General features: G+C 39.5%; 1 protein-coding gene across 1 annotated transcript in view; it reads right to left on the reverse strand.

Annotated features, from left to right (window-relative positions):
• The window catches only part of AGBL2 (ATP/GTP binding protein like 2), a 35,897-nt gene that overhangs the window by 10,118 nt on the left and 12,408 nt on the right, over nt 1–13,371 (reverse strand). Inside the window, exons 9-13 of the mRNA XM_032218021.1 lie at nt 11,887–12,046; nt 10,427–10,553; nt 5,061–5,161; nt 3,962–4,086; nt 3,166–3,232 (exon numbers count right to left, since the gene is read on the reverse strand). Of these exons, the coding sequence (XP_032073912.1) occupies nt 3,166–3,232; nt 3,962–4,086; nt 5,061–5,161; nt 10,427–10,553; nt 11,887–12,046 (580 nt within the window). The remainder of the gene's footprint in view (nt 1–3,165; nt 3,233–3,961; nt 4,087–5,060; nt 5,162–10,426; nt 10,554–11,886; nt 12,047–13,371) is intronic.

A 13,371-nucleotide genomic window follows, 5' to 3' on the forward strand; every position in this document is an offset into this window, starting at 1 on the left:
TCCAGTGAATAATCTTAGCAATGCGGTCATGGCGTTGTAGGTAGTCAGTTTGTGAAATTTTATTATTATATAAAGCTGCAATTTCTCATTTAAAAATAGAGTTCTTGAACTTCTACAGTAGTTTATCCTGAGTTATGGACATTGGCTACTTAGATTTTGAACAAACTATTTAACCATCAATTTTAAAATTATTGACTGAATTTATATCCTGAATCTGAGAGTAGTATTTTTCTCCTTATACCAATTGTTTGAGATACTCTGGCTAAGAGAAAATAATTAGCCCTAAATCCCCCAGGATGTTCTATAGTCAAAACAACATGAATCTGAATCTACCTAGTTCAAGTCATTATATTATAGTCATTTAGTCATTATATTATATTTAGTCATTATATTGTCTCATTTGTTTCACTTCTTCAGTATGAACTATTTAGTAATCCTCTTATTTTCACAATATTTAACCACAAGAACTTTTTGCTTTGGAAGTGCATGCAATATTCTCACAAAGTAGGTAGAGTTTTTTAAAAAATTAACACTTGTTTATCATTTGCATTTCCAGCATGAACACAACAAATTATAGAATGCAACTTCAGAAAAGATTACAGACTGCTGTTTCTTTCTTTGTTAATTGTTCTCACTGACAGGAAATTCCTCTTAGGTTCCAGGCTGGATCTCTCTTTGATGAGCTTCTATCCATTGATTTTTATTCTGCCTTTGGGTGCTATGGAGAATAAATTGAGCCCCTGCTCTCTGCGATAGCCCTTCTAGTATGGGAAGACTGCTATCATGTCTCCCTGAGCCTTCTTTTTATCAGGATAAACATACCTAGTTCCCTTAGCCAATGATCATATGATTTAGCCTCCAGACCTCTTAGTATCTCTGTTGCTCTTCCATACACTCTACACTCTTTCTAGAGTCTCAACATCTGTTTTGGATCATGGTGACCCGAACTGGATGCATTGTCTATTTCTCCAGAGGCAAGTCCAAAACTATAATGATGTACAGGCTTGGCAACAAAAGGATATTAGGAGCTATAAGCCAATGGAAGAGGCTGATACATGAACTGTTAAGTTCTCCTTCATTTGAGGTCTTCACACAGATTTAGATGACCGTCTGTTGGAAATGAGTACTGCCCCCTAGAGTTGGGAACGACTAGCATGTATGTGCGAAGGGAACCTTTACCATACTGTTGGAGAGACTCTATGACAGCTTGTAACCATCAGAAAATATAGCATCAAAAAAATAAATTCTACTTTATATTTCTGCTGTGGATCATTCCATCTCATCATGAATCAAACTACTGAATTCCAGGAACAAATTCCAGGGTGAAACTTTAAGCAATACTAAGAATGCAACCAAGTTTTCAGAAGAGACCACATGATTCATGGATTCCTCATGTTGGGTCAAAATCTTCCTAGATTAATGCAACCACAAACTCTGCAACAGAATTTGACTCTATCTGATCCTGCAGAAATAATAAAATATCCAATTATGGGATGTGTGTTGCTTAGAATGAGAGATATCACATGCTATCCAAGGTTTTGAGTGGCTTAGTGAGTAAAAAAAGGGCAAAAACTAAAGCTGATTCCATTTGGTTTAACATGACATTAAAATAAAAAAGAATGAATAATTTTATTTTTCAATAGCTTATTTAGTCACACTTTTTCCTGTTCCATTGAAAACAGATATCAACATTTGGAAATTCCTGAGATAACCACCAAGCTTCTGAGCGATCCAAATTGTCCATCTTAGTCTAAAACAGTCATGTCCTCATTTCACCACCACTAAAGGAAGAACTCATTTTGGATAACTCGTTTGTTCTGGATAAATCAAACTAAATCTTTGAGGTGGATCCATTCAGCTACAACTTTTTGGCTATCATGGTTAATAAGGTAAAGGTAAAGGTTCCCCTCGCACATATGTGCTAGTCATTTCTGACTCTAGGGGGCAGTGCTCATCTCTGTTTCAAAGCCGAATAGCCAGTGCTGTCCGAAGACATCTCCATGGTTATGTGGCCGGCATGATTAAACGCTGTCGGTGGTTCCTATTTTTCTACTTACATTTTTATATGTTTTCGAACTGCTAAATTGGTAGAAGCTGGGGCAAGCAATGGGAGCTCACTTCGTTATGTGGCACTAGGGATTTGAACCGTTGAACCGCCAACCTTTCTTATCGACAAGCCGAGTATCTTAGCCACTGAGCCACTGCATCCCGTTTATCATGGTTATTACACAGGGCTAAAGATGCTGAGAAGCCAACATTTTCAAAATCCTCTATGCAAAGGTAATACAAGAACTGCAACTCCGAACAAAGATCAGAAGGAAGTTACAGGAAATTCTGTTTTATGGGATCTTGGCCAAGGCTTTGCCAATATTATTTTTGAAGGTATCTGTTCCACAATACAACCAAGAGCTGCTGACTGCCAGTGGCACAATTACATTTGCAAGGCTCAGAAGGTTGTTGAGTGTTCATCCAACAGACGACTAGGAAACAGTTATCTATTTAATCAACACAATCAGTGTCTGCTGGTTTCCTGTCTGCCCCCCCCTTCCACTCCTCCCCAGGAAAATGAGACAGCAAATGCCTGCAATGCTGAGATCACTAGAGGAGGAAAAAATCAGAAACATAAATCAAATGGATGCTAGCTAATCAGTGCTTCATGGCGCAAAGTGCAAGGTGCATTGCAGTGGTGTGTTCCGGATCCCGTTGCAACCAGCACGGTGCAACTGGCTGGGTGTCCACCACATGTAGGCACGTAGAACTTGCATGCATACTTACCGCCCATGACGTTCTGCGATGCTCCAGCTGCTCAGCGGAGCATCGCGCAAGCGCCACATGCTCCGTGGCCATGCACAAAAGCCCCGATCAGCTCAAATACAGGTAAGGAGGGTGGGTGGAATGGTACCTGGTGCTCCCAGCAGGCACCGGTAAGCCCATACCGGGGTGTACTGGTTGTATCCCACCACTGGTGCATTGGAAATTTTACACAAAGTGAAATCACCATTTCCTTTCACCTTATGGTAGGTAGCAAAAACAAATAACAAATATAATAAATTTGAATAAATAACAATAATAGCAGACACTGGGTAATAAAATTATTGACTTTTGTATTTTATATTTTCCAGTTTTTCCATTTGGAATTATTCTTTGAAAATGCATAGCTCTCACCTTTTCTACCATCTTGAGCAAATGGGCAGGAGGACCATCTGATTGGGAGCTGTCAGACCCACTTGTGCTAATTAAGAGAAAAGAGAAAAACTATTCACGTGATGAACAATAACAAACATTGTCATTGCTTCTAGCAGCCTAATTTTGCTAAGAAAGTTTAAACTCGCTCATTGGCTATGCCTAAAACTTTAAACTATTCAACCTATCTTCATCATCAAATGTAACCCAGAAGGCCTTAAAACTAATTATATGGTGAATATCCCTTCCCTTGAGTTGCTTCTCATGCTTTTGTGTTGTGAAAGTTATTTCTGATTCAAGCTGCACAGGTGTCTGGTAATGAAATTGGAAAGACTGAAGGCAACCTAGAGAGGAATGGTTTTTTTTAAAAAAAATTACCACGTCTATCTGTTTCTCTAATGCCCACTACATATTCCTTCAATGTAACATAACACATACATTAACAGTTCCTACAAAACTAAAAGTGAAATGGATGTACAGTATGTGACATTGCAACATCTCTAACATCAAGCTGTTAGTGAGTGAGGTTGCGTCGATGTTCTCAGATAGCTGGATACATGAACAACCTACAAAAGTATGAGGAACCGGATAAGAAAAAGAGCCTTCAGAGATGTAGCTCTTGTTTTAATCTTCCTTCTCCTGAATAAAAATGCTAAAATGATTAACAATATGGCATCTCCTGGCTTGATTATTCTATATCTTGGAGGATAGAAAAATCCACAAGGCATCTCACTTTTCTAAAATCCCTTATTACTAAAGGCCGGCAGGCTTGGATTACCTGGATTCAACATCAGATAGAGAGATGTCACTCCAAGTACTTTCCATGTTTTTACCCATCTCTGAGAGCTTAGTCTGAATTTTTTGTTTCAGTAATTCTGTAAGCTCTAGCAAGCATTGCTGAAACTAAGAAAAAAACAGAGAATTCTTACACCAAGTGGAAAATATTGTTTGGTTATATGCTTTAAAATGCTCCAACCATTCTAACCATTTAAGTAAGGAGTAACATAAATATTAACAAGCAAAATATAAAACAATTTGAAAAATGTACAATATATCAATCTTTATATACCATACACTTAAAAGATAAAAAAATAAATCCAAATGACATCATTAAAAATCTCTTCAACCAGCATGTGCACACGCATGTGCGTACATGAGCACACATACATATACAAAGGCAGCTGAATTTCCTTTAGGATGTACCAATATCAGTATGAATTTTTTAAAAAATAATTATATAGCCTTTTCTTTGATTATCAAATTTCCTACATCAACTAATTTGCATTTCATAATACGTTCATAACCCAAGGGGCAACTGCAGTCAGACAAGTTTCTACTTAACAAAAATCATATGTATTCTGAAAAATTAATATCTGCTACTTGGTTGAAGCTTTATTTATTATTTCACATTTCAGACTCTCAAAGAAACGGTATATACAGTAGAGGAACGGACTACATACATGTCTTCTATTGGTATTTGGACATTTTGATTTTGAACTGCAGGGACTATGGCTATTTCCAGATTACATATTTTAAAAATGTGAGAAATAATAATGGCAATATTAAAGCATGCCTCAGAAATATGGGAGCCGTGGTGACACAATGGCTAGAATGCAGTATTGAGGCTAATTCTGACTCTGTCCTCTTCCAGGAGTTCAATCATGACCAGCTCAAGATTGACTCAGCCTTCCATCCTTCCGAGGTCAGTAAAATGAGGACTGAGATTGTTGGGGGCAATATGTTGGTATTTCAGAGAGTGATATAAAGCACTATGGAGCTGTGTGTTAGCCTAAGTACTATTGCTATTGCTATTTAAAGACACTGAACAATCCAACAATATCTTCTAGTTCTGTTAAACTACAACAGGAAGCTCTCACCTTGGAGCGGTCTGGATCACAAAAGTCTAATAAAGTATCACAGACATGATAACCTAGAGATTTGAGATCTTCAAAAGTAAAATGACAGCTACTTTTAGCACCTGAGAAAGACAAATAAACATGTGGCTCTTTAGTCTTTAGTACAGTAAATACCTTGATATGCAATCAAGAGAAAAAGTTCTGAAAGTCTTTCCTTTATTCATCATATTGTATAATTTATTACTTAACCAGCATTCTTTGCACAGTCTTTTCTTTTGCCATCAGAACCCATTATACCTATTATTATTCAATAAAGGGCAGAGCATCCATTATAAACTTTTTTCTTTCTTTTGCTCCTTGTTCTTTTGCTTAATGCTCCTGTAGAGTGAGAATTTACTCTTCTAGTTGTACTGTTTTTCTGATCTCTTGCTTTCTACAATTATGTCATATTTTTTCCATGCAGTGCTAATCAGAATTAGCTAAGATCTACCTCCCACACTTTCCTTAGCTCCTTAAAAATTCAAAAGGAGATATAGTTTTAGATGTCCTCACTCATGCTGCTAATGCTACCAAACTCTAGCATTTAGCATTTGACAGAATTTTAAAATTTCTAGTTCCTTGATGATGTTAGGATTTCATAGCCAATAAGCTTGTTCCTTCTTTTTCCAGTGCTGCCCACTTTACAGCATTTGAATTGAAATACTCTTATGTTGGAATCCATTCCGTGTGTGTGTGTGCAGGGCAGTTTCTGCTGTCTGAAACACACATACACAGGGATGCAAAAACATCGCACCAGAAACATCTTTCCGGCCTAACGGTCAGGACTCACTATGCAGCCTCATGTAACATGAACTATGTGAGCCAGCTACTCCCACACCTGCCCTTTCTCCCCCCTATGCTGTGCTGTAACTTTCTATTCCCCCTCTTCCCCTCCCAATGCCATGCAGCTTGTAACTTTCTATTCCCCCTTTGCCCACCCTTTGCCATGATGTGATTTTCTATTGGTTTATTTGTAGAATGCTGTGATTTTTCATTAATTTACTTCTACCCTGTGTGATTATATATGCCTTTTGATACGCTCCTTTTTGATGACGCTGTAACTAACTTTTCTAATAAAAGAGACCTTCGATGTTCACTCGAAGTTCGCTCATCCTGAGGATTTCTGCCTGGTGTTTTCCTTTCAATTCAGCCAAGGACACATGAGCGGCCCTCCAGTGTGGCGACAACACCGCAACTGGTGACCCCGACGGTCAGCCGCCTTCCTCAGCAGCAACTCGTCATTTTGCAGCTCCGCCTACTGCAGACACCCCCCGTCCACCTGTCTACTATCGTTGCTGCCCTGACCTGATGTGGCGAGGACCTGCTGACTTGATTACCTGGGGAAGGGGCTATGCTGCAATCCAACTAAAAGACAAGGTTCTTTGGATCCCAGGACGGCACGTAAGACCATATTTGCCCAAATCACCTACACAAGCGCAGAAGCAGTCTGACCATGACCAACCAACAAGAACCACAGCTTGAGGCTGTCTCTGTGGTTCCACCACAAAACCGTGGTCGACTAAAGCGCGCTCGACGAAACCGCGTACCTGACGTCATCACAGCGCGACGAAAAAAGCACACTGTGAGCGGTAAAGCTAAAATTAACGCGTAAACCTAAACCTAACCCCCCCCAACCTAACCCTAAACCTAACCCTTAACCTAATCCTAAACCTAACCCTAAACCTAACGCTAAACCTAACGCTAACCCTTAACCTAACCCTAACGCTTAACGTAACCCTAACCCTAACCCTTAACCTAACCCTAACCCTAACCCTAACCCTTACCTTTACGTGAATCGGCTTGCTTTAAAAGCGCTTTTTAAAGCGCCCTTTTTTCTCCGCGGTCGTTGTTGTCGCGCTGCTGATGTCAGCGACGCGCTTTAATCGGGCGTGCTTTAGTGGACCGCGGTTTTGTCGTGCCACGGTCTCTGTCTCTGACCTGGAAAAGAGGCAGAGCACCCTCCACCCTACCACTTTTAGGTGTCGCATGGAATGTTAAACAACTGCGTATTTTATCTGCCCAACTAGAAACCCTAGCTAACACCACGATATTTGGGCTACAAGCCCTGCAGGCAGAAGTTGACTCTTTAGCTGGAATTTTAACTCAACATAGATTGGCTCTGGATTACTTGTTAAGCAAGGAAGGAGGCCTAGTGTTTGGTTGAATGCTACCTGTTGTCATTATTTGAACCAGTCCTGAGAAATTGAAACCAGTGTGGAAAAATTACATGATATTGTTCAAACAGTTAGACAAACATATAAGGCCTCGGACTCCTTGTGGGATTGGCTGACCTCTTGGCTACCTAATTTTAGCTGGTTGGGAAATACTGTCAAGACCATTATAATCCTTGTTGCTTTGCTGATACTGTTGTGCTGCTGTATTCAATGTGTATCCTCTTTATTTGCAATGTGTAAGAATATACTCTCTAGCTTGGCTCCACAGAAGAATATTCACATTGTCAACCACATGGAGTTACATGAACAGTCAACCCCTTTCATGGGGAAAGATCCCTTCCGCATGCCCAGCGACGAAGAGGGAGACGCTGCCTTTTAAAAACAAAAACAGAGGAGATGTTGGAATCCATTCCGTGTGTGTGTGTGCAGGGCAGTTTCTGCTGTCTGAAACACACATACACAGGGATGCAAAAACATCGCATCAGAAACATCTTTCCGGCCTAACGGTCAGGACTCACTATGCAGCCTCATGTAACATGAACTATGTGAGCCAGCTACTCCCACACCTGCCCTTTCTCCCCCCTATGCTGTGCTGTAACTTTCTATTCCCCCTCTCCCCCTCCCAATGCCATGCAGCTTGTAACTTTCTATTCCCCCTTTGCCCACCCTTTGCCATGATGTGATTTTCTATTGGTTTATTTGTAGAATGCTGTGATTTTTCATTAGTTTACTTGTACCATGTGTGATTATATATGCCTTTTGATACGTTCCTTTTTGATGACGCTGTAACTAACTTTTCTAATAAAAGAGACCTTCGATGTTCACTCGAAGTTCGCTCATCCTGAGGATTTCTGCCTGGTGTTTTCCTTTCAATTCAGCCAAGGACACATGAGCGGCCCTCCAGTGTGGCGACAACACCGCAACTGGTGACCCCGACGGTCAGCCGCCTTCCTCAGCAGCAACTCGTCATTTTGCAGCTCCGCCTACTGCAGACACCCCCCGTCCACCTGTCTACTATCGTTGCTGCCCTGACCTGATGTGGCGAGGACCTGCTGACTTGATTACCTGGGGAAGGGGCTATGCTGCAATCCAACTAAAAGACAAGGTTCTTTGGATCCCAGGACGGCACGTAAGACCATATTTGCCCAAATCACCTACACAAGCGCAGAAGCAGTCTGACCATGACCAACCAACAAGAACCACAGCTTGAGGCTGTCTCTGTGGTTCCACCACAAAACCGTGGTCGACTAAAGCGCGCTCGACGAAACCGCGTACCTGACGTCATCACAGCGCGACGAAAAAAGCACACTGTGAGCGGTAAAGCTAAAATTAACGCGGTAAACCTAAACCTAACCCCCCCCAACCTAACCCTAAACCTAACCCTTAACCTAATCCTAAACCTAACCCTAAACCTAACGCTAAACCTAACGCTAACCCTTAACCTAACCCTAACGCTTAACGTAACCCTAACCCTAACCCTTAACCTAACCCTAACCCTAACCCTAACCCTTACCTTTACGTGAATCGGCTTGCTTTAAAAGCGCTTTTTAAAGCGCCCTTTTTTCTCCGCGGTCGTTGTTGTCGCGCTGCTGATGTCAGCGACGCGCTTTAATCGGGCGTGCTTTAGTGGACCGCGGTTTTGTCGTGCCACGGTCTCTGTCTCTGACCTGGAAAAGAGGCAGAGCACCCTCCACCCTACCACTTTTAGGTGTCGCATGGAATGTTAAACAACTGCGTATTTTATCTGCCCAACTAGAAACCCTAGCTAACACCACGATATTTGGGCTACAAGCCCTGCAGGCAGAAGTTGACTCTTTAGCTGGAATTTTAACTCAACATAGATTGGCTCTGGATTACTTGTTAAGCAAGGAAGGAGGCCTAGTGTTTGGTTGAATGCTACCTGTTGTCATTATTTGAACCAGTCCTGAGAAATTGAAACCAGCGTGGAAAAATTACATGATATTGTTCAAACAGTTAGACAAACATATAAGGCCTCGGACTCCTTGTGGGATTGGCTGACCTCTTGGCTACCTAATTTTAGCTGGTTGGGAAATACTGTCAAGACCATTATAATCCTTGTTGCTTTGCTGATACTGTTGTGCTGCTGTATTCAATGTGTATCCTCTTTATTTGCAATGTGTAAGAATATACTCTCTAGCTTGGCTCCACAGAAGAATATTCACATTGTCAACCACATGGAGTTACATGAACAGTCAACCCCTTTCATGGGGAAAGATCCCTTCCGCATGCCCAGCGACGAAGAGGGAGACGCTGCCTTTTAAAAACAAAAACAGAGGAGATGTTGGAATCCATTCCGTGTGTGTGTGTGCAGGGCAGTTTCTGCTGTCTGAAACACACATACACAGGGATGCAAAAACATCGCATCAGAAACATCTTTCCGGCCTAACGGTCAGGACTCACTATGCAGCCTCATGTAACATGAACTATGTGAGCCAGCTACTCCCACACCTGCCCTTTCTCCCCCCTATGCTGTGCTGTAACTTTCTATTCCCCCTCTCCCCCTCCCAATGCCATGCAGCTTGTAACTTTCTATTCCCCCTTTGCCCACCCTTTGCCATGATGTGATTTTCTATTGGTTTATTTGTAGAATGCTGTGATTTTTCATTAGTTTACTTGTACCATGTGTGATTATATATGCCTTTTGATACGTTCCTTTTTGATGACGCTGTAACTAACTTTTCTAATAAAAGAGACCTTCGATGTTCACTCGAAGTTCGCTCATCCCGAGGATTTCTGCCTGGTGTTTTCCTTTCAATTCGGCCAAGGACAAATGAGCGGCCCTCAAGTGTGGTGACAACGCCGCACTCTTACCATACACTCTCTGTTTCACAACGAGATACCTTTATTTTCGCACAACATGAAGCAATCAGCCCAAGTAATGAAATAAAGCTGGGATGGCTATGAATTTAAATGTAGGCCTAAGGTGCAAATCCTTGCATCCTATATATTGAGTGCACAGCTGCTAAACCAAAACCAATTAAAAGTTGCCAGACCATTAAAAACAAGAGAATATGTGTAGTTCAGGGTTGACCACTATGGGGCCCTTGGTGCTCTCTGAGCTTGGTTGTTTTCCTATTATCTGAATTTAGACCTTCTCTAGCCATTTTTAACATATACTGTACTGCCTTGAATAGAAAAAAGGTGTACACTCACCAAGTGTTGACCCACTAAATGTAGATTCCATAGTATAACTGTTTAGTATTCCCATTCTCCACATCACAACTCGTCCAGTTCCTTCTTTACACTTCTGAACTTGAAATTTACAGCTGTTGAAACAAAACTGAACATCCAAATTGTCCAAATTAGAATTATTACATTATTAGAGATATTTCTTTCTTAAAGCATTGTTGGATCAGGCCAAATAACTAACTAACACTCAGTAGTTCATTAGATATATTTAAAAGAATACTCTGGAATGCAGTTGATTGGGAGCCAGTTTGGTGTATTTGGTGAACGTGCTGACCTAGAAATCAGGAGACAGTGAGTTTTATGCCTGTTTCAGGCATGAAAGCTGTCTGGATTAACTTTGGGCCAGTCGCTCTCTCTCATTCCAACCCACCTCAGAGGTTATTGTGGCGGGAAAAATAGGAGACAGGAATATTAGAGATTTTCACCACTATGAATATATAAAAAGTGATATAAAAATTAATAATAAAACCATTTCTCAGATTAAAAACTGTGTATCTTCTAGGGATTGTTGGCTCACAATGTTAAACATCTTGTGATGTGCTTGGATTAGCTTAATGTCAAATAAAATACAATTCTAGATAGAAAGTACGAGCTAGCAAATCAGCGTTTCAGAATGTTAGTTGTTATGTTCTATCATTGCTTCTGATTGGCTACATGAAATTTGGCAGTGGGCATATATGGTAGATACACAATCTTTTAAAAAAAATCTACAGCCAATATTTACACATAGCCTTGAAATAGTTGTATTCTGAGATGTAGTATCTCATTCTCCAGCTTCTGATAAAGTGCACATTTCCCTTCCTCACCACCTTATCCTTGGATTCTGCCTGATCTTCAGCTACAATTATTTTCCGTAAACGTTTTCCAAATTGATTTCATAGGGGAACATATAATGAACAGATAACTGCTTCAAAAGCATTTTCTATGTTGACAACAGTGACATGCATGGCTTTTTAAAATTAGAGATATAATTTCAATTTGATTTTTAAGAACTGCATTAATAGACCTGGTTTCTTGAAAATAAAAAAGATTTACTTTTATGAATTTGTATTACATTTTTGTTATCTGCTCATACTGAATAATTTACTATATTTGTAAAATGTAAGAAAAATCAATATCATCTTTCAAGAATATTGAAACAGTAGATGAATTGCATTTCTGTTCCAAATTAACTCAAGTTTCATCACCAAATTAAAAGAACATGCTTCTACATCTATTAACTAAAAATGGCACATCAGAATATATAGTTTATTTAAGGGAGGAAAATTTTGATTATTGTAATAATTTTTTTTTGAAAGAAAAGGTATTTCCCAATAATGAAAAGAAGTCTGAATAATATGATATCTGTGAAATTTAGAGAATTTATACTGAATTAATGCATGTACTGAATTAGAATCTGCATATACAATACATCTAGGCCCCACCTTATCAGGAATATTCTTGCTCATCATAAGAGGAAAGATTCGCTCATGAAGTAACTGATTTTGTGCATGCTTGTTGTTACAGCCATACATGAAGATATTATTCTTTCGACTATGCCCATGGATATCACAATAGAGCAGAACTTCACGTTCCTCAAGGACTCTTTCAGAAATGGGACACAAGACACAGATAAAGAAAGTGAGATCCAAAGAAACCTGTGATTGTCTGATTTCATACAGATCAAGATGTAAACAACAGTATGGTATTGTCGTCCCCCCCCGCCCTCCCACGTATGGCAATATCAGTTAGGAATTTGAAAATTCCTGATTGATGCATCTTTAACTAGATTTAGTAGTTACCTAAAGTAAATAACTGATTGATTCTTGTCTTGTGAAACTGACAGAATAGCTGTAATCCAGTATACTTCTGGCAGAAAAAAAGTCAATTTAGCCTAATGGTTAAGGTATCAGGCTGGAAAGCAGGAGACCATGAGTTTTAGTCCTGCTTTAGCCATGACAATTGACTGGGTGATCTTGGGCCACACAGGGGAAAATAGGTAGAGGAAGTTTGTTGGATATGCCTTGAGTTATTTATAAAAAATAAGAGAATAAAAACAAGAAAATGAAAGCACAAGAATTCTAGAAACAATAAAGAAAAGGAAAAACCAACAACACTGATTCTCTGGCACTTTTCTCAAAACTTACCAAACTGGGGATAGCCCTTAAAAATAATGGGTAATTAGATCATTTTACCTGCTTATTGAAAAATATGTACGATATCCAGGAAGCAACAATTAAAACAGAAAAATGTAGACCAGCTATACGGTTCTAAATTGGGAGTGTTCCAAGATTGTATATTCTTACCTTCATAGACATATGCAACAAAATTTCATTTTAACGTATGCCAATTAGTGTATATTCAAAGTGAGAATAAAGTTATTCTAAGTCTAAATTATAAGAAATGCTAAAATTACTGGTATCAATATTTTGATGATATCACTTTAATGGCACAAGTGAGAAAGCCTCAAAGAATTATCTTACTGAAGATAAAAAGAGAATGCAAAAGCCGGTCTTGCTGTTAAGATTATGTCAATAAACAGTGCCATCCCAATGTGATAATAGTAGAGAAGTTGTCTAGGAAGTAACATCATTTTTCTAGGCTCAGATAAAAAATGCTGACTGAAACTATAAAAAAAGATATCTACTACTGGGAGAAGTATGCTAACTCTAACAGAATATTAATGTAAAGAGACAACACACTTCTAACTAATTTGCCTATTGCCAAGGCTATGCTTTTCCCCATTATAATATATGGCTGTGAAAGCTGGACCATTAGAAAAGCTGAAGGAAAACAGATGTTTTGGAATTGTGGTGTTGGAGAAATTGTTGAAACAAACATAGAGTACAAAAAGAACAAACAATTCAATATTAGATGTAATAAAATCAGTTTGCTCACTGGAAGTACTAATAATGAAGCGAAAGCTTAAA

This window comes from Thamnophis elegans, chromosome 1, assembly GCF_009769535.1.
Source record: "Thamnophis elegans isolate rThaEle1 chromosome 1, rThaEle1.pri, whole genome shotgun sequence".
Taxonomy (NCBI): domain Eukaryota; kingdom Metazoa; phylum Chordata; class Lepidosauria; order Squamata; family Colubridae; genus Thamnophis; species Thamnophis elegans.